This window comes from Triticum urartu, chromosome 7A (genome assembly GCF_056163025.1).
Source record: "Triticum urartu cultivar PI428250 chromosome 7A, HENAU_Tu73, whole genome shotgun sequence".
NCBI classification, from domain to species: Eukaryota; Viridiplantae; Streptophyta; class Magnoliopsida; order Poales; family Poaceae; genus Triticum; species Triticum urartu.
In genome coordinates, this window is record NC_141879.1 from 609,711,909 (window position 1) to 609,731,298 (window position 19,390).

General features: G+C 42.0%; 2 protein-coding genes across 2 annotated transcripts; both read right to left on the minus strand.

Annotated features, from left to right (window-relative positions):
- Nucleotides 1–10,343: 10,343 nt before the first annotated feature.
- On the minus strand, nt 10,344–13,318 carry LOC125530974 (S-adenosyl-L-methionine-dependent methyltransferases superfamily protein). Its single transcript, XM_048695379.2, has 11 exons — nt 13,154–13,318; nt 12,939–13,032; nt 12,780–12,829; nt 12,625–12,674; nt 12,426–12,534; nt 12,287–12,347; nt 12,145–12,197; nt 11,669–11,761; nt 11,283–11,346; nt 10,982–11,089; nt 10,344–10,894 (listed from the first exon to the last, which is right to left on the minus strand). Exons 1-11 carry the CDS (start codon nt 13,178–13,180, stop codon nt 10,650–10,652), a joined length of 954 nt encoding a protein of 317 aa, XP_048551336.1. The 5' UTR covers nt 13,181–13,318; the 3' UTR covers nt 10,344–10,649.
- An 839-nt stretch (nt 13,319–14,157) lies between these two features.
- LOC125525048 (F-box/LRR-repeat protein At1g06630-like) lies at nt 14,158–16,091 on the minus strand. The gene is made up of 3 exons (XM_087535990.1): nt 15,092–16,091; nt 14,885–15,019; nt 14,158–14,741 (listed from the first exon to the last, which is right to left on the minus strand). Exons 1-3 carry the CDS (start codon nt 16,049–16,051, stop codon nt 14,340–14,342), a joined length of 1,497 nt encoding a protein of 498 aa, XP_087392116.1. The 5' UTR covers nt 16,052–16,091; the 3' UTR covers nt 14,158–14,339.
- Nucleotides 16,092–19,390: the final 3,299 nt, after the last annotated feature.

A 19,390-nucleotide genomic window follows, 5' to 3' on the forward strand; every position in this document is an offset into this window, starting at 1 on the left:
TTGGCATAATGTCCGGTCTTCTGACACTTAAAGCAAGTGACTTGGCTCAGGTCCTTCTTGGCTGGGGTTGAGGGGTTGGTGCGATTCTGGCCGTTGCTTCCTCCATTGCCATTACCATTATTGGTGCCATTGTGATTGTGCGAGCTACCTCCTCCATGGGTATGCTGAAAATGTCCTCCCGGTCTAGGGGTAAAACGTGGCTTCTGCTGAGCTCCTGAATTGTACTTCCCTTGTCCATACTTCCTCTTGCGATTCTCAATTTGCTGATGCTTCCCTTCAATCATAAGGGCACGATCTACCAACTCCTGGTAGTTGTTGAAGGTTGCTACCATCAACTGCATGCTCAACTCATCATTCAGTCCTTCCAGAAACTTCTCCTGCTTAGTTGCATCTGTAGCGACGTCATCTGGTGCATAACGTGCTAACTTACTAAAATCCTCTACATGCTGGCCAACTGTCCGTCCTCCTTGACGCAAGTTGCGAAACTCACGCTTCTTCATGGCCATAGCTCCTGCTGAAACATGTGCAGTACGAAAAGCCTGCTGAAACTGGTCCCATGTGACAGTGTCGACTGGGAAAGTGGCTGTGAAATTCTCCCACCATGATGCTGCGGGTCCTTCTAGCTGATGTGCGGCAAATTTCACCTTCTCCGCATCTGTGCATCCTGCTGTGGTTAACTCCCTAGCTGTCTTGCGGAGCCAATCATCTGCTACTATCAGCTCGGTGCTACTGGAAAACACCGGCGGATTTAGCCTAAGAAAACGGGCTAAGTGGCCAACTGGTGGTGGTGGTGGTGGGTTGTTGTTGTTGTTCCCCTGGTTTTGATTCTGGACTAGCAACTGCATCAATGTGTTCTGCTGCTGGATCAACTGGGTGAGCTCCGGTGGAAAGGCAAATTCGGGGTCACGTCTCGGAGGCATCTGAGGGGTTTTAGAAAAGATGAGATGTAAGAATAGAGGGGGTCTAAAGAGATAACACTACCCATATGCACATGAGGCAAAAGCAAACAATTCACTTCATTCAATCAAACAAGGGCATACAATCGATCTATCTATCGCAACAAGTGCTCGGACTGCTATTTTTACATGGTGGACTACTACTACTGATGAGGTGGTCTACTAGAAATATTCTTCGGTTGCAGACTCCATGATATCTGCTCCAGCTTCATCAACATAGTCATCATCGCTACTATCTGGATCCGAGTCGGTGCCGTCGATGATGATGTAGTCTTCCGGGCTAATCTCCTTGGGTTCTTCGTCTTCCTCTACTGGCGTAGGGCCTCCCATAAATATTCCAATCTTCTTGATCAGGTTGTCATTCTTCTCCACCAATACTTCAATTTCCTCTTCATAATCTTCACGTGTAGCCTTGAGTTCTTCCTCCAGTTCCTTGATTCTAGTCTTAGCCTTCTTCAGATCTATCATGTCGGCGCACATCTGGTTCTCCTGTCGTCGAATGTGTTGGTTTAGCTCCTGGATAAAAGCTATGATTGATCTATCCTTCCTGGTGCTGATCATCTCCCAGTGTTCATCTCGGCGCCCACAAATCTGGTAGATAGTATCCTTGAGATCCTTGCGGTAGACTTCTCCAATGCGTCCCATGGCGATGTGAGCTGCCATGCTCATTCCTAGACTCCAAGTTGGTGCATCAAAAGAAAACTCTATGGGCTTAGTGACTGGCATGAACGTCCTTCCTGGAACTTGAACTTGAATCATCCAGCGCTCTTCTTCAGGTAAAGTGGCGTTATAGGTTCCTGTGAAGCTTGGTACTTCTATGTTCAGGTATCTAGTGACTTCCTTCAAGTGACGTCCAAAGGGTGTATCTTCATCCGGTTGCGTGAACTTGTTCCTTGCATCCGCCATCCTAAAGAGTAGAAAAGATGAGAAGTCAGAAGAGGAGAGAGTGGAAAGTGATCTAGGTCTTTTAGCTTAGTGGTCATGTCCTACAGTCAGCGTGTGCTCTAATACCATCTCTGTAGCGACCAGACCTCAAACAGTCTGATCTCTGTGCTCCGGTGTCATCCCTGGATCAGTAATGCTGACACCACACGGTACTCGGAGGATTTATAGCAGAGTAGCAATCACACACTTATTACATCGAGTGTCTCATAAGAGAACTTATTACAATAAATATGGCTTAAGGCCATCTAATAACGATAACAGCGGAAGGCTTGGAAGATAAGTGAGTCCATCAACTCCAACGCATCATTGAGTATAGAACCACGACCTAAAACTCCTTAATCGTCGTCTGAAAAGTCTGCAACATTAACGTTGCAGCCCGAAACGGGTCAGCACATGGAATATGCTGGCAAGGTAACACATAGAGAGTAATGGAATGAAACAGCTATACTATATGCATATTTGGCTGGTGGAAAGCTCTATGGTTACAGTTTTGCGTAAAGCCAATTTTTCCCTACTACAAAGGAATAAATTTATTTAACTATCATGGTAGTTGTTAAACATTGAGAATGGTTGACAGCATTCTCAATCCCAATTAAACATCATCATTAAACATAACCCAACAAAATTAATTTAGAGTAACATGTTGAGATTCACATGATAATCCAGGTACTAGATACTCAAGATGTCCATAACCGGGGACACGGCTAACCATGATTAGTTTATACACTCTGCAGAGGTTTGCACACTTTTTCCCACAAGACCCGATCGCCTCCGTTTGGTTTCTCGCACTACAAGGTGTTTGAGAAGACGGATGACCGAGACATAGTCTTTCAGAAGCGCTAGCACCTTACGATCGGGTAGACCGTACCACCTACATCCCCTGCATCTGCTAGTCTACCACTGTAAGAGTTCGCACGACTTAGTCAACTATGCTAGAGCCCATAATAGTTTGTGGCTGCACACGGAAGTTTCTAGTATGAATAGTCTCATGATCCCTTTGAGCCTGGGTGGCGGTCCAAAAGAAAACAGGCAAGTCCTGGAATACCCAAGTGCCTCAATCCACCCAGATGTGTGTTTAAGTTGCCACCTTAGATAAACCATTAATTAACAAACTCACATATGTCATGGATATCACTCACCCAATCCACGTCTACTAGCATAGCATGGCATAATAAGCAAACGTAGAAATAACTTCCAAAGGTTTGGTAATAAACAGGTAATAGGTACTACCTCAACTACTTCCCATCCCACAATTTAATTAGATCCTAATCATGCAATGTGTGAGGATTGATCTAATGCAATAAAACTGGGTAGTAGAAAAGGTATGATCAAAGTGTTACTTGTCTTGCTGATGATCCGCGAAACCTAGAGATTCGAAGTAACAAGTGGCACACTCCGGGTATTCTATCGCAGACAAACAAACAAGCATACAATAAGTACTCATCTAATGCACGGGTAAAACTCAAATAAGAGATCTAACCAGAAGGTTCAACTTAAGAACTCCGGTTGGCAAAAAGAATCAAATCGAACGAACCAACGAAAGTCAAACGGCGAAAGAAAACAACTTCGTTCTACTAATCTGGATCTAGGAAAAATTTTACAGTAGCAAAATCTGGTTTAAGTTGGTTAAACAGATAGAGGATTTCGAGACGAAACTCCAGGCGCTTGAATCGCCTGATTCCGATAAACGAGCGAAAAGTTATACTAAAATGAAAATCGGATCAGGAATCGCGATCAGAAAAATCGCGGATTTAATCCGAGAAAATGAAAAAACGACGAACGCTCGCTAAAACGAACGAACGGACGAACGCTCACTATTTAAATAAACCGGAAAAACCGATCTATTTAAAAAAACCGAATCTAAAAAACCGACGGAAAAACTGACGGAAAAACCGAACGGTTTTTCGAAAAAAAAATAAAAAAAACCGTCGCGGATTTCGAGGCGGCGGCGGCGGGCGGCGGGGCGGCGGCGTCGGCGGCGGCTTGGGGCTGGGGCGGCTAGGGTTTGCCCGGGGGGGCTGCCCCGGCTTATAAAGCCTGCCCGGGCCGGTGTCCAGGTCGGACAAGGCCCGTAGGTCGGTGCGCGTTTTTTTTAAATAATTACGCGCAGAAGAAAAATAAAAAGAAATACTAAACGGACTCCAAAAATTCCGAGATAAATTTTCGCGGGCTTCTAAAATCAAGCCGCACAAGGTGAACATTTATTTGGGACCTAAATGCAATTTTAAAAAACGCACATGTTTCCTAAATTCAAATAAAACACCGAAAAACTCCGAAATAAAATCTTATTTGATTTTATTATTTGATCCTCAATATTTCTTTATTTTGGGAAAGTCATTTTATTCCCTCTCTCATATTTTTGTAATAGAAATAACTGATGATAAAATAAATAAAATCAAATGATCCTATTCTCAAAATTTGAGAAAACTCAAATATGAAAATAACGAAATCCCCAACTCTCTCCGTGGGTCATTGAGTTGCGTAGAATTTCTAGGATCAACCAAAATGCAAAATAAAATATGATATGCAACGATGATCTAATGTATAACATTCCAAATTGAAAATTTGGGATGTTACACCGCAGCGGGGAAGAGCCAGTGTTGGGTGAACAGCCACGCGCTTCACGGCCTCTACACCCCTCTCGAGGTATATATGCTCACTTCAGCGCTCGGCAGTCGTGGACGTTTTATCCATGATCGGTTGGAGGCAATTATAAGATTAAATGATTAATTAAGTTCCCTGTAGTTTAGAAGTTGTTCAATAAAACATAATACCACTAAGTCTGAGTGAAGCAAGTATATATATGCTTGCAGCGATTTGTGTGCCACCTATGTGTCATGAGTCATAATTCATGCCGATGACTGAATTTTGGGCTAGAAGAATTTTTTAGTCTCTGTTTATCTGTTAAAATGTTTAGACCTTACAATAATCTACGTAGTATATGCTAGAAGAGTAGCAAGCTTTTTCCTCTTCTTTTCTAACCTGAGCCAGCAGTAACATAGAAGAACCAATTCGACGTAGTGGGCGTTGCATGATTAACTCGAGCTGATAGTGGATGTCAATATGATCCCATTTCACTGACCTATCGCCATATTCCTGCATTACAGTTATCTTTTTCAGCTTCCAAGTTGGGAAATGCAGATACTCCTTTTGAGGTAAGAACTAACATTCAGTTGTTCCCACATTTCAATCTCTGCATTCATATTCCCTTCCTGCTTGTGCGGCTCAATTTTTGGACAATAACTTTGAAAGTGAAATGAAGTCTTGGAACTGAACTAGATGTTGCTCAATGTTAGTTATCTTTTGCGCTCCCAAGGGACCGGACCGAGTTTGCTATATCCACGTGTTATTTGTATTTTCTAACCTTTTTCTAGAACCAAAAAAGTGTGTGCTCAGCAATATCGGGAGTTCCAAATTGGCATTGTTTAGGCTTGTAGTTTTATGAGGATAGTTGTGATACAAAAGGCAAAAAGAAATGGATTTCTAATTTAGCCCTATAAGTTGTATGTAAAGAACTACAATTCCAGTGGAAAAATACCTTTTGCATCCCAATATTAGTTGTATCTAAGAAAATATGGCTTATGCTCCGAATAGCTGAAACATGAAACCACCATTGCAGAAAGCGATGCGCCTCATTTTCACGGTAGATTGCTCTGTTTTCGTTATTATTTTGATATCTTTGTCTGTACGCCAAAGTTCATTGCAATGCTTTATTTAATTCAATTTAATTGTGTTTGAATATGTTATTGCATCAGTACACATGTATCATGCTGTCCAGTTTTCATTGTGGTGTACAAAATCTTTTACAGTACATGTGTGTACCAGAGCCTATAACTGTCATCTACTTTGCTTGGTGCAGACTAATGCTATTTTAGTGGTTTACACAAAAGTAAATGAAGACCTTGAAGAGATTGGCCGCACTGAAGTGATATTGAATTCACTGGAACCATTGTGGGTCACGAGAACCATAATAAATTACAGATTTGCGGTTGTGCAACCACTCACGTAAGTTTATAAAAATATAAAATACTCATTACTTCTAGAAATCTCATACTGAGTGCTTCTTTTTTTTGGCTCATCATAGATTCAGGATATATGACATTGCCAAAAAGCATCTCAATACACCAGTGAAGGTATATTCTGGGCCCGTAATTCATGTTTTTGTTGGAGCCATGTTTGAAATCAAGACAAGCTTTGTTGTTTTATTTCACTTTCTTCATTATTCTTGTATGGCCACATTTAGTGGTGTAAATCCTTTAATCCTTTCGTGCTAATAGAAAATAATTATTGAAAAGAGGTCTGTGGTCAGTACAATATTATGCAGTCATGCAGGAGAAAATGGCCAATATGTTAAAACATAATCAACATGCCTAGTAAAATGGTGAAAGAATTCAGCACATTGCTTTCTACCAAAACAATCTTACATGGTGATGCATATTTTCCCAACAAAGAATTAAGCCTCCAAACAGATGGACTCAGTAAATGGTATTAAACATGTAGCCAGATTACACGTTTGGGGCCTCATTCTTTCTTCCGCACACATGTGAGCATTTTACCTGTGTTTGTTTGCTCATTATTGCCCCTGCGTAATGAAACATCGGTCAAAAGACGAAAGATTTTTGCGGGTTAAAAGACGAAAGATATGAAAACTCACATTGTCCATATACAATCAACGAGTGCTCAAAACAAAGAGGTAGAATTTGGACAGAATATTAATCTGGAAGATGTGCTGATGTTAGAATTGTTTCGTTTAGCAGAAAAATAATTGCAAGTTTTCTTTAGGCTATCTTTTACCTTAGTGACTCACACAAGGCAGCAACATTATAGCCTCCTTCATGATCATGTACCTTTTAACTGTTTTCTGTTTTTCTTTCTATAAGGTTAGCCTAAGTTTGTTCCATTGATATGTTAGGCCATGTATCTCTGTAACAATTCTTCTTCCTTAATATAATAGCCTCCTTGGAATTTCTAGTCTGTTACTTCATACGCAACTATTGAAGTCTAAATCATTTATCTTATGCAGATGTTGTGTTGGGGTGATCAATATTTTCTAGGGGAAGCCATCTGCAGTTTATCCGAGGTTGTCCAACATCAGTTAGATGATCCAATGCATAATCCAGCTGCACTATATAATTTCCCTAAATAAATGCAAATGAAGGAAAAGAAACAAAAATTCATTCTCCTTACATTTTATTTTGCACCCCTTTGTTGTTTTCCCAGGTACTGACAAGGCCAAATCGGAGCCTAAAACTGAACCTCCGAAATGATTATGGAGCTCCACTACATAGCACATTGACTGTTCATGCTCAAGAAAATGTTTCGTCAAGGATGGCAGTTGAGATGACATTCCACTGCCTGAACCTGTATAACAAGGGCACTGACTCAAAAAGTGTATGTATAACTTCCTTGGTAGTTATAAGGTGGCAGATTAGTTGCAGTTGTAAATGATTGATTTATGTTATGCAGGATCCCTTCCTGAGAATCTCAAGGTTGTCAGAAAGTCCTACTGCAATTCCTCTCTGTGAAACAGAAGTGGTCGATAACAGTTTAAAACCTGTTTGGAGGCCTATGGCACTGACATCACAACAGTATGGTAGCAAGGCAAGTACATTTATCTTTTTGGCGGGTGCCAAGTTAGTGCTATTATTCCGAAAATGAATATTTTCGTCGCCAAGTTTTGCCCATGTGCAATTCAAGGTTAATCTGATCTTTTGTTTTTCAACCTGTGACTTTATTTCAGGATACCCCACTGCTAGTTGAGTGTTTAGATTTTGATGCCAATGGAAATCACAGAATTATTGGGTAGGTTTGTTGAGAAAGTAGTTTGGCATATTTTGCCATTGATCCCTTAGTTTAATCATTTTCATTACTGTTTTGACAAATAGGACTCTCCATACAACTGTCAGTGAGCTTGAAACACTGTATAAGTCAAAAGCTGGAGCAGATTTATACAGCCATAAGGGACAAAGGAAGGTTAGATTTTAATTATACGACGCAATCTACTTAACAAAAAATCACTCCTTCTAGCCTCTTGACGTAAGCAATCTTTGTTCTTTTGAAAGGACAGCTCTTAAAAAGAAAGAAAGGAAAACTATTCTTGGATAATTTCCAGGAAAAGGTAAAATATACTTTCTTGGACTATATATCCTACGGTTTTGAGCTCAAGTTTATGGTGGCTATAGATTTTACAGGTTAGTTTATTAATTAACAGCTTAAATGATTTTTATGTAGCTATGTTAAAGATTTGTTGTTTATGTACGATTTTTTTGTGCTTGTGTTTCCAGCAAATAATGGTAATCCTGGTTCACAATGGTCTTGGCACTACATTGACCCCTCTGGCAGTCTAAACTTATACCAGCAGGTTAGGAATTTTATGACGTCAATTCGAAATTCTTGAAACTGAAGGCCTTCTCATTGAACCATATGATGCACCAGGCAATACAAGGGGTCGGCAAAGTTCTGCGGTCGTATGGCAATGGTAGCAAAATTCAAGCATTGGGTTTTGGTGCATCTATACAAGGCCATCATCTATCACGCTGTTTCAACTTGGTCAGTGAGGAGGTAAGATTCATTATGTACTTCGTTCATTTACTTGTTTTTCATCAGTAGTATTTAACTGAACAACTAATGTTTCACACACGAGAACGTAGCGCTCCAGAGCCCAGTTCTGTTAAGCTTCGAATACCCTTCGGCCTTGCAAATGTTAGCAGGCAGATATTGTTGACTCAGAAATTAGATTCCTGTTCGACTCATGAATGTCATGGTTACAAAATAGTGATGTTCTTATCATGTTCGATCTATTGGCACAAGAAATATCGTGCTACAAAATGATGTTGTTCCAGAATTGTTGCTGAATGCTGCCAAAATGTTAGAGCAGAACGTGTATAATAGTACAGAATAACTAATGATATTTTAATCATATTGCTTATATATCACTTTTGCAGATGTGATGCATTTTTTGCAGCTGATAGCACTTGTATTTCTTAGACCGCCTTTTGATGTTTACGGACTTGTATTCCTATCACAGCTCACAGGAGTTGCTGAGGCATTTGCAGCTTATGAATCTACTCTAAAATTGGTTTCCCTTGCGGGGCCAACCATGTTTGGGCCCGTGATCAACAAAGCTGCAGAAATTGTCAGCCATTCTGTGGAAAATGGAAGTAAAACATATTCGGTCTTGCTCATTATTACGGTATGTAATCAGATATCCTCATGTGATCGCTGTCAGTTCACAAAATTCACCCAAGCATTGTTTGCAGGCTGGAGAATTTACTGACAAGCAAGAAACAGTAGATTCTATTGTGAGGGCATCAGAGTTGCCCTTGTCTATTATCATTGTGGGAATAGGGGATGCTGATTTCACAGAAATGAAGGTACACATTTACTGAATATTTTCAGAATTGAGCTTCATGAGCGCACTTCAACGGCATCTGCGGTGCCATGCGTCCAACGAAGATGCAGGAATTCACTTGCACCTCCAGAAACAATTCAACTAATCACATGTAGTTTGCCTGATAAGCAAAGGCTGCCTGGTTATTTTTCACTACAACATGAAGTATCACTAATGTTTATCTGACAATTCCCCCTGGCTTTGTCAGATGCTAGAGGCGGGCTACGGTAAGCGGCTGGAAAGCTCAACAGGTCATGTCGCGAGCCGGAACATTGTACAGTTTGCTCGCATGAAGAAAAATGGAGGTCAGCAGCAGTTTCACATACCTTCGACTAACTCCGGCTGCTTTACCACCGTGGCTATTCCTGACCTGAAAAATAACTGCGACACCCATCACTGAACGGCAACAATTTTGTGTGCAGGTCAGAAGGTTCTCCAAGGTCTGCTGGATAAGCTACCTGGGCAGCTCGTGGAGTACATATCCTGCCCCCGCCTGGTGGATTGCCACACATTAGACAAACTTGGGCTAGCAATTGGAAAAACCGAGAGATGTTTTGCCGCCAACCATTTGGGTGTGTTTGGCAGCAAATTATTGTAAAAACCAAAGTATTGAAAAAACAACAGTATTTTAGCATGATTGTATCCACTGTTAGCAGATATACCATGGTTTACACACATCAAAGTGTTTTGGAGACTCCTACTGCTTAGCAGCCTCCAAACTCCTGGAGTAACAAGGTTGGTAAGTACAAGTAGGGGGGTCACAAATTCCTCTTTGAATCATCAAAGTTTGGGCGAGATTTGTTGGAGGAATCAATGGGGTGTGAGCTTTTTCAAGATCTAATGGAGGGTAGTTCAAATGGGAAAGATTGGGCTAGAGGAAGAAGAAAGGGTTGCTTTTATACCCCTGGGCGCCAAATCGCCGCTCTCCTTCACATTGCTTAATAATCAACTGCGTTTAATTCAAGACTTCATTTTTGAATTTCTCATAAACCACCGTTTGCCACGATCCCAGGCTGGTAGGATCAGGATTTTTGTACTTACACACAGCAATATGGAAAATACCAGAAATAACCACAAGTCAAAGTACTACAATGATGATCCAGGCTTAGTCGAAAATCCATAGGAGCGCCCTCCCAGGCTTAGTTCATTACAGAGTTGCTTGGCACATGGCATGCATACCTCTCGGTTTATACCATCTCTTCTACATGCTATTGCCTTCAAGATTGGATGAATAACCAAAATTCAGCTTCAACTTCAGCATCTACTCTGCAACATGTGCTGAACGTCGCTGCATGCCGATTCACATGTTTCCATGTGGCGATCGGGTAGATGAGCATAAACTGCAGCTATAATGTAGTTTAGGGGTCGAGAGATGATTTGCCGGTATCTGCGCCAGCACCGTGGCTAGACGCCTTCTTCATCTCCAACGCAGTTTTGTACGGCGGGGCGATGGGAGGCTGGACTGGATCTAGGCTCTGGTAGGTGCCGCCTTCTGTGCTCGGGAGGGGGTATGAACGGTCTGAATCGTAACCGCTGAGGTCGCCACAAGCCAGAAACGGGATGTAGACCTTGTTTGGTCCCTCCAACCATCCGCTTCTGCAATCTGCACGTGAAAAATAGCATAGAGAAGTTAGTATCATGTATCATACATTCAGCCTATTGCGGCAGTAGAGCATATCATTCTCAGTACCTAAATCATCAGCCCCAGAAGGAGTTCCCACTTTCTCCAGCAGGTGATATAAATCTTTCTCTTTGAAGCCCTCTGGAGGTGAGTAGTTCTCGCAAACTGCAAATGCCTCTGTTTGACAAACATAAAGTTAAGACCATATAAAAAAACACTTCCCATCAAGCGGAAAATATTATCGATGCTAAAAAGACAAAAACATCAGAATATCAGTAATGCGACAAAAATGACGTGTCATATGGGAAAATAGGCAGACATACAAAAGGTACATGCCGACCCATTCTCCTTTTAAGCAACGAAGGCTTACCGATACTTGAGTTGCGGCTGCTTTTTGGCTTTGCAAATGTAACTTGTGAGAAGAACAGCTTTAACTGCATAAAACATTGATAGCAATAAGCACTATACCGTTTCCACATAAACACCTTGTGCAAACATCTAGACTGAATCAGTAAGTTAAATGCCACTTCTACTAAACAGCGTGTAAAATTGTAGCAATATCATGACAACTCTACCGTGTACAATTGAGAGAAAAACTTGAGGCAACAATCTGGATAACAATATAGACTATTTGTAATCAACCTATACAGAAAAGACACATGAAAACTGATGACTAACTTCCTCGATCAAACAAAATGTTTCTGAAGTACATATGGAAATTCCTAACCAGACAAGCAAACCAGCACCAACCAATACCTGGCAATACAGGAGACTTGTATCTTTACCCCGGAAAATCTTCGCAACAAATTTTCCACCAACTTTGAGTACATGAGTCACAATTGTCAGTGCCTAAATGCAACACATATATATACACAAATTAGCCAAATAAACAAGCAACTTGCAAGTTCAATCTGGAAAACTAAGCCAATGAAAACTGCAACTAGTTGAAAATATAACAAGTTAATGGAACCGTAGTGTTACACCATGTAGTTCTACAACATAAACAACAACGGTTATCCAAAGGTTGAGTAAACATGGCCCAATGTTCAATACAAAAATACAAATAAGGTATTGCACCGAAAGTAAACATTTTAAGGTAGAATGCCGAACATAAACTGCAGTGTTAAGGTAGCATTATTTTTGGGCAATGTATCTTATGGACAGTGCGAATTGCTTCCAAAAAGTATCTCTGATCTAAATTGATAAGCAGAGACAGAGCAAAATATACCAACCGCCAATATAAGCTGGGACTGAACAAACTCGTCCATATCATGAAGTCCAGTAACTGCAATCATCCAAAGCGAAGTAAGAAACAGAAGTACCATGAACACATGTACCATGGTTATGAACCACTCATCTAGCATGCAATCTTACCATCAGGGGCACCATCACAGACAACCAAGTCCGCTTTGCATCCATCAAAATGCCTGATAACCTGGCAGCATATTTACATCTGTTACAGCAAGCAAAAAAATCATTACAAAGAATTTATCTACACGTCTATCCATCTTACCACTTCAGCTGTTCGAGCATTGGTGATGTCGCCCTGCACCTGTATGACACCTTCTATGGGAGCCATCGGTTGCAGATCGATTGCGACGATGAGAGGAAGGCCACCATCTCTGGTGTAAGCAGAGCACAGAAACAATCAGATACAAAGAATGAAATTATGTTGGAACATAAGGAGTGTTCGCACTAACGCTATTACTCACTTGCCGTCAGACGTTAGCTTTGCCGGTAGATACAAATTGCGGCTCAAAACCTGCAATTGTGATTGCAATAATAAGCAATGAAACAAACGGATGCAAGTATGACAATGAAACAAACGGATGCAAGGATGAGTGGGGGAAACTGAGCATGCGAGTACCTGGCTCCAGCTCCCAGGGGCAGCGCAGAGGTCAACGGCACGCTTCACTCCTGCACACACGAACAGCAAAACGAGAACGCCCCGTGGTTAATTTGATGCTGAGCATCAATGGAAGCAAGCGGCAGGAAGGCGAGCGAGCTGATAGGGGTGAGACGAGACCGTGGAAGATGTTGAACTCCTGGTCGATCTGCATGAGCTTGAAGGCGCTGCGAGCCCTCCACCCCTCCTCCTTGGCCTTCCGGTAGTAGATGTCCTGGGAAACCGACGGGCGGAGCAGCGAGTCGCGGGCACGGTAAGAGGCAGCGAAGCGAAACGGGGGAGGGGAGGGGAGGGAGGGGAGCTGGCTGAGAAGGGGAGAGAGGGAGGTCGCGTACCCGCTTGTCTTTGGAGGCCTTACCCATGGCGAGGAGGAGCCGAGCGCAGCGCAGGAAAGGAGCGGTGCGGCGGAGGCCGGCAGTGGTGCGCGGAGGTCCGATTGGAGATGACGGCGAGGAGGGGGAGCGGCCGGCGTGGCGGCGCAGCGCGGGTAGTCTGTCTGCTAAGTGCCGATTGCCGTTGGGCTGAGCTGGGCTGTTGGGCCTATCTCGCTCTATACGGCTGTAGACGGAATCGAGCCCGTTCTCTTGAGATGGACAGACCCAGAAAGCAAGTCTATCCAAACGACCCTGAACTTAGCAAAGTTTTTTCCTAAAAAAAACTTAGCTCTAAGTTTTTTTTTACCCTAGAAATAGCAAATTGAGGAACTCTACTTAGCAAAGTGCAAAGAAGAAGCACATATGCTGCTGGCGTCTATGCTGGAAGGGTTCGTTGTGCACACTGGTTTAATGGAAAAGTGTTTTTCCTATCAAAATAATAAATGCTTTACATATGTATATGACCATGTGACGGAGCACGCTTTCCCCTTTTGTTGCATATGTAGAAAACAATGTTGCGATAGCTCACCGCACTTGTGATCCTGGCTTTTGATGCAAGGTAATGTGTTTACGCCTCATAGGAACACTCTAATGCCAAATACGCAAACATCACCTACACAGGATGCACAAATAGTGTGCACGCAAAAGAAAAAACTTATGTTTTTTCTTCGAGAATGAAAAAAAAAAGCTTATGTATCCCCGCCATAAATTGTAAATTAAGCATGTAGCTAAAACGGTGATAAGCAAGGTGAGAACTAGTGGCTCCAATCACTGCAGCTACCAAGAAAATGTGCAGTTCCAATCTCAAATGCGGATATGAATTTTTGCTAGGGGCTCCAAAAACATCAGATTTCACAATTTAGGTGCCAAGTCACACAGATCAATGAGACCATAACCATATATAGATGACAATGGGAGAAACAATCACACGACTATGACCCCTCCATGGTCTTAACTGGGAGAACGCACACAAATTACTACAGGGAAATTAAAGATATCAAAATACCAATGGGAATATGCATGTGATGTAGCAACATAGATTGGCAAAGAAATACAGATGTTCCAACTAAAGCAAATGTCAAACATTACAGATACCATCTAAAGTTTTCCCAAGCCATGAAATAAGAACGCAACAACCGAGAGTATCTCAAAGTACATCGATATCACGACATCGACACAATGATCTATCAAAGGGGTCACTAACAGTCAGGTCATGGATGTGCCCAATATGTATCCCGTCATCGTAGTAAGAAGCATCGGTAAAATTAAACTGAGCACCTTGAGAAGCCCTGTTATCCAGCTGTAGTTTCATTGGTTGGCTAGCTATCCATTCAGAAATGCATTTCTTTCGACCTTCCGATTTGCGTGTTGCAAACTCCATCAGTTCTAGCACTTTTGCGTTCAACAGAAAGAACCTTGCAAAATGAACATCTCTCGGTGATCCATGATAATTTATCAGCACTACCTTTTTGAGATGGAGCTCCAAACATTCAATATAACCAAGTGGAAAATGGTTTCGTGCTCTTTTTGATGCCCCATCCCGGAATAACTGTAATGTGATTTGTAGTTAGATTGGAATATTGTTCGACATAGAGTGATTGATGTGCTGATGGCGCAAGAAGAAAATGAATGAAGCAACTAGCCATAAGATAAAGAGGCCTCTAAAGTAGATTGATTGCAAAAAAATCTCACCAAAATATATAACTTCTCCAAGCAAGGAAAGAATGTCACGAAGTCAATGGCATCATCAACACTTGGAGGGGACATGCGCAAAACCAAAACTTTAACTGTCCGCACCACATTCATCAAATTGACGGCAACAATTCCCTGAATTAAGTAATACACACAAATGGTTAGCACAGAATATGCAAGGCATAACAAAAAAAAAGTTGCGGTTACCTGAAGAACATTGGTTTCAAGCTTGCCTTTGGTGAACCCTTCTGGCAGAGAACCCAAGAAGTCCAGTTTGGGTGCGTAAAGCACACGGACAGATAGGTTGTGATCTCTCCCACATAGGAACAACTTCTCTAGGACAGGGGCATCCTCAACAATGACTTCTCGCAACAATTCATCTGTCCAACCAAAACCAGACGACACCCCTAGCCTCCTAAGGGTGGACGAGTTGATCCGAAAACCACAGGCACCTTCCAATCCACTAAGTACCAAGCTCTCCAGCACGGTGCATCCAGCAAGAAGGCCATGGAGGAAGCCCTCCGAGACAACGACACCTTTAAGTGTGAGCTGCTTGAGTTCGTGAAAATGTAGATCGCCGGCCAAGGTGGTAGTGGAGGGGAAATGGATCACGTAGCAGGTGCACTTGATGCTGAGGATGCGGAGCTTGGGCAAAAGCCGGAGCAAGGACAGTGGCAGCCCATACGGAACCTCCCACGTTGGCACAAACCGAAGTTTCTGGCAAATTTCCTCTTGCTTTAGCCACAGATCGAACTCGGAGAGGCCTTTGAAGGCCGGCGACTCGAGCCAGCCGTTCAGTAATGGGAAGACGTGGTCAGATTCGTAGCCGTGCCAGATCAGGGCGAGCCGGCGGCAGCGCGCCTGGTGCTCGGCGAGAATGCGGGAGACGAGGCCGGAGGAGGCGGGCTCGTCTTTGCGGCGGAGCTCGACGTCGAGGTTGAGCGGGGCGGAGCGAAAGAGGGGGCGCCACCGGGTGGAGAGGATCTGGGTGCGGGCGCCGTCCTCGGTGGGGAGGAGCGAGATGATGTCGCAGAGAACGCCGTCGGGTAGGTTGCTGATCAGGTCGGGACCTTCTCCGACTTCGCGCTTGCCGCTCGCCGGTGGTCGGACGCCGGCGACCAACTCGGCCTCATGCCATTTTCGCTTTTTGGCTCTGCGGGTAGCCATCGCCGCCGCCAGCCGGGGAAAGAGAATGCGCCTGTGTTTAGTTGGCAAAATGGTGCGGGAATTTTGTGAAATCCAATGTGTCCGGTTTTTGCGAAATTTCATTGTGTAAGATGCATTTCTAATTACTTGTACGTAATTCCCTTTTTTACCCTTCACGAAAAAGAAAAAGGTATCTCTTATCCGATTGTATGCATCTTTACTTGTTGAGAAAAAAAGAAAGTACCTCTTTCAATTGCATGTATCTCTTTCTTTCCTAGCCTAAATAATGTACTTGTCGCTAATCAATGATTTAACCAAGTTTAATTTCATTCAAAATTGTCTATAATTATGTGATTTATCATGCCGAAAGTAATATACTTTACATAAAAAATGAAGAGAGTCCAAATTCGGAACCGTTTTCACCGTTGAATTCCTCGTGTCGACATCTTCGAAACAAGATCCCACGTTAATAGTTTTGAACTTTTTTCACGAAAAAACCGAACCAGAAGAGCGGGTTTTTTCACTTGTTTTCTCTTTTCCAAAGAGGTTGTGCCTCTCACGAAAAAAAAAACCGTGTATTTTTCCTTTTTCGAGAGGTAAAGCTTTGCTCGCGGGAGCAACTCTTTGCCTCCATGAAAAGTAAATATGTGCCTTTCGCTGATGAAAAATGTCTTTTTTCTTTTCTGACAGGCACAGTTCTGCCACTCGCCGAAGCAAATCTGTGTCTCTCACGATAGCAAAAAAATGCATTTTTTTTCTTTGTCGATGCCTTTTTTTTTCTTTTTCGATGCCTCTCGCGGAAGCAAATAGGTGCCTCCATGAGAAGTAAATTTGTGTCTCTTATGGTAGCGAAAAAACATGTTTTTTTTTCCTTTTCCGAGACTCTCACAGGAGCAAATATGTGCGTCCACGAGAAGTAAATCTATGCTTCTCGAAGAAAAAAAAGAAAAAGTGTAAAAAAATTAATTTTTTTCCAAAGCCTAGGGAAAACTAGGCAAAAAACCCAAAAACTGAAGAAAAAATGAACAAAAAATCATCTAAAACACAAAAACCAGTAAAAAAAACGAAGGAAGCGCCCAACACGTGACAAGTGGCTCGCTCCAGACCACCAAAAGTGACCCTTGCAAGGCTACCGCAAGGAGTACTTCTTAATAAATTGCTCTCCGTCTTTTGTCATTTGGATCGGTCAGGCGGACACCAAAGTCCTCATACGGCAACGCTGGCGGAATGTTTTGCAAAGGCCACGATGATCAAAGGAGTTTCCTTTTTCTTACTGCCCCCGGGAGGTAAATTGTGTTGCTCACCAACTGGTGAAGCGCTCTTATGATTCTCAATTAGATTTCAATTGGGATGGTGATCCACCCTCTTTTCTCTTGCCCTTTGTTTTGAAAGATGTAAGTCTTCTCAGTTGATTAATAAAGTCTAAGGTTATTTCAAAAAAAAACATGCGTAGGACACATTTTGGATTTTAACCAATTTTTTAATTAGAAATATAGACATTGCCACCAAAAGTCTGTTTGTACATTAATTAAAAATAGAAAACATAAATAAAACCAGCCACGGTACTACCGCGGGTACCATTAACGTTGTTCTCGTCGTTGAGGTCAACTAGTAGATACCCCGCGCGTTGCTGCGGAAATTTGTAGTCTTATGTTGAGCATCTCCTTAGAGCATAACGCAACTCATAAACGGGCTGTTGGAAGTGTCGAGGGGGAGAGCGAGACTGCAAGTAAACAAAAGATTTTCAACGTCATCAATCTAACGAAGTTGTAAACCCTTCGGCTTGCCAAAATAATGAACCATTCATAAAAAAAACAGTGTACTGTTAATATATTCCGACATTGCTACCTCAGTAAGCAAAACTCGGAAACTTCTATAGGGTAACTATGTGTGATGCACACTTGGTTTAAACAAATGAATTTTCTAACAGCAGAAACATTTTTCAGAACACAGGGAGTAAGTCCCTGCTTCTATTTTCCATTGAAAATGAAACCCATCAGCCAAAAGAAGGAAAACTGCAGTGACTCTTGCGGATATAGTTTAGAAAGATGAACAAAGGTCGGATACATCACATACAGCTATAGATCGCTAACTGAGCACACACAGCCCACAAGCAAACCATGCCTATAGTTTCCCCTTTGTTGTCTCCGGCGTCCGTCTCTTGATATTTCTGTGTGGAGCAAGCTTGCTGGCCGAGGCACAACATCTGATGCTTCACTGATGGTTTGGGAACAATATACAAAGTATGCGAGCTGCTGATTTAGTTGGTGGATTCAACCGACAAATGTAAAAGCATGAAAGAGCATGTTACTAAAATGGCAACTGGACATCAAAGAATCGTGTTTGTGGAAATATTCAAACAACACTTGCAATCACTTAAATAATAAACATAGCACTCTATACCAAAGCTCTCTAGATCTGCATAAAAAAATCAGTGAGTCAGAAAACAACAAATGTGTTATATACCGTGTTGTAATCAAAAGAAATAATAATCTTGATATTGAACGAAAACTTTACAACCTAGCATATCACAGCAATTCAGAGAGCCCTTGTTCCACAATATTAGGATACTAACCCGGCCCTAGGAAGTGGAGTAGATACTGACTTTTAGGGGTCGTCAAACAATGTATGTGAAATAGCAAGGCAACATAGCATTATAAAATGCAGTCAGGGACAAATAAATTATTCTCGAATAACGAAACGGTGAAGTGCTATATCCAACTACAAATTCAATACTACACATGCTTTTCTGCTCGTATTGCTTGCCTTCTCATCATCACCTGGGCGAAAGCAAAAGGATTAACCTAACATTACATTATATATCATTTCAACAAAGAGGATTTTAGAAAGGAATCCACCAACAAAGCCGAGAGGGGCCCTGAGCATGTCTGGAAAGAACCAAAAAATCTGTAGACATAGCCAGGCTTCACAAATGTTGCAAACTAAATCACCATCAAGTCATATTATGTAACAACATACAGAGAGAGGGAGATAACTACAACGAACGCGTAACCAAAATGAAAGAAAAATTCCAACCACAAATCTTTCAAAATTAAATTACTTTTTATCATAAAAAATCTTACAGAATACTACTCTGAAGGTGCTGAATTGCATATTAGAACTTCATCGGCTCTAACTGAAAGCACCTCCTAAATCCTTATCCAAGCAAACCAACCAAACTCTCTGCAAAATAAGATGAACCACAAATGATATGGCTATATATAAACTTAAAGAAAATTTGAAGAAACTAACGCACAAAAAATCTGGATGATGAATGATAGGACCTCCCATGCAGTACTCTGATGAATTTTCCAATCTGCACATTCATAGATCTTAGTATTCGTACATGACCACAAGCCA

Excerpts from the sequence above, each read along its gene's own strand:
- LOC125530974 (XM_048695379.2), bottom strand. The coding sequence starts at position 13,180 with ATGGGTAAGGCCTCCAAAGACAAGCGG. Across the intron at positions 11,762-12,144 it reads AGTCCCAGCTTATATTGGCG|GCACTGACAATTGTGACTCA; the intron begins GTTGGTATATTT and ends TGTTGCATTTAG. Across the intron at positions 10,895-10,981 it reads TTCTGGGGCTGATGATTTAG|ATTGCAGAAGCGGATGGTTG; the intron begins GTACTGAGAATG and ends TTTCACGTGCAG.
- LOC125525048 (XM_087535990.1), bottom strand. The coding sequence starts at position 16,051 with ATGGCTACCCGCAGAGCCAAAAAGCGAAAATGGCATGAGGCCGAGTTG. Across the intron at positions 15,020-15,091 it reads TTGAAACCAATGTTCTTCAG|GGAATTGTTGCCGTCAATTT; the intron begins GTAACCGCAACT and ends TACTTAATTCAG. Across the intron at positions 14,742-14,884 it reads TGGAGAAGTTATATATTTTG|TTATTCCGGGATGGGGCATC; the intron begins GTGAGATTTTTT and ends ATCACATTACAG.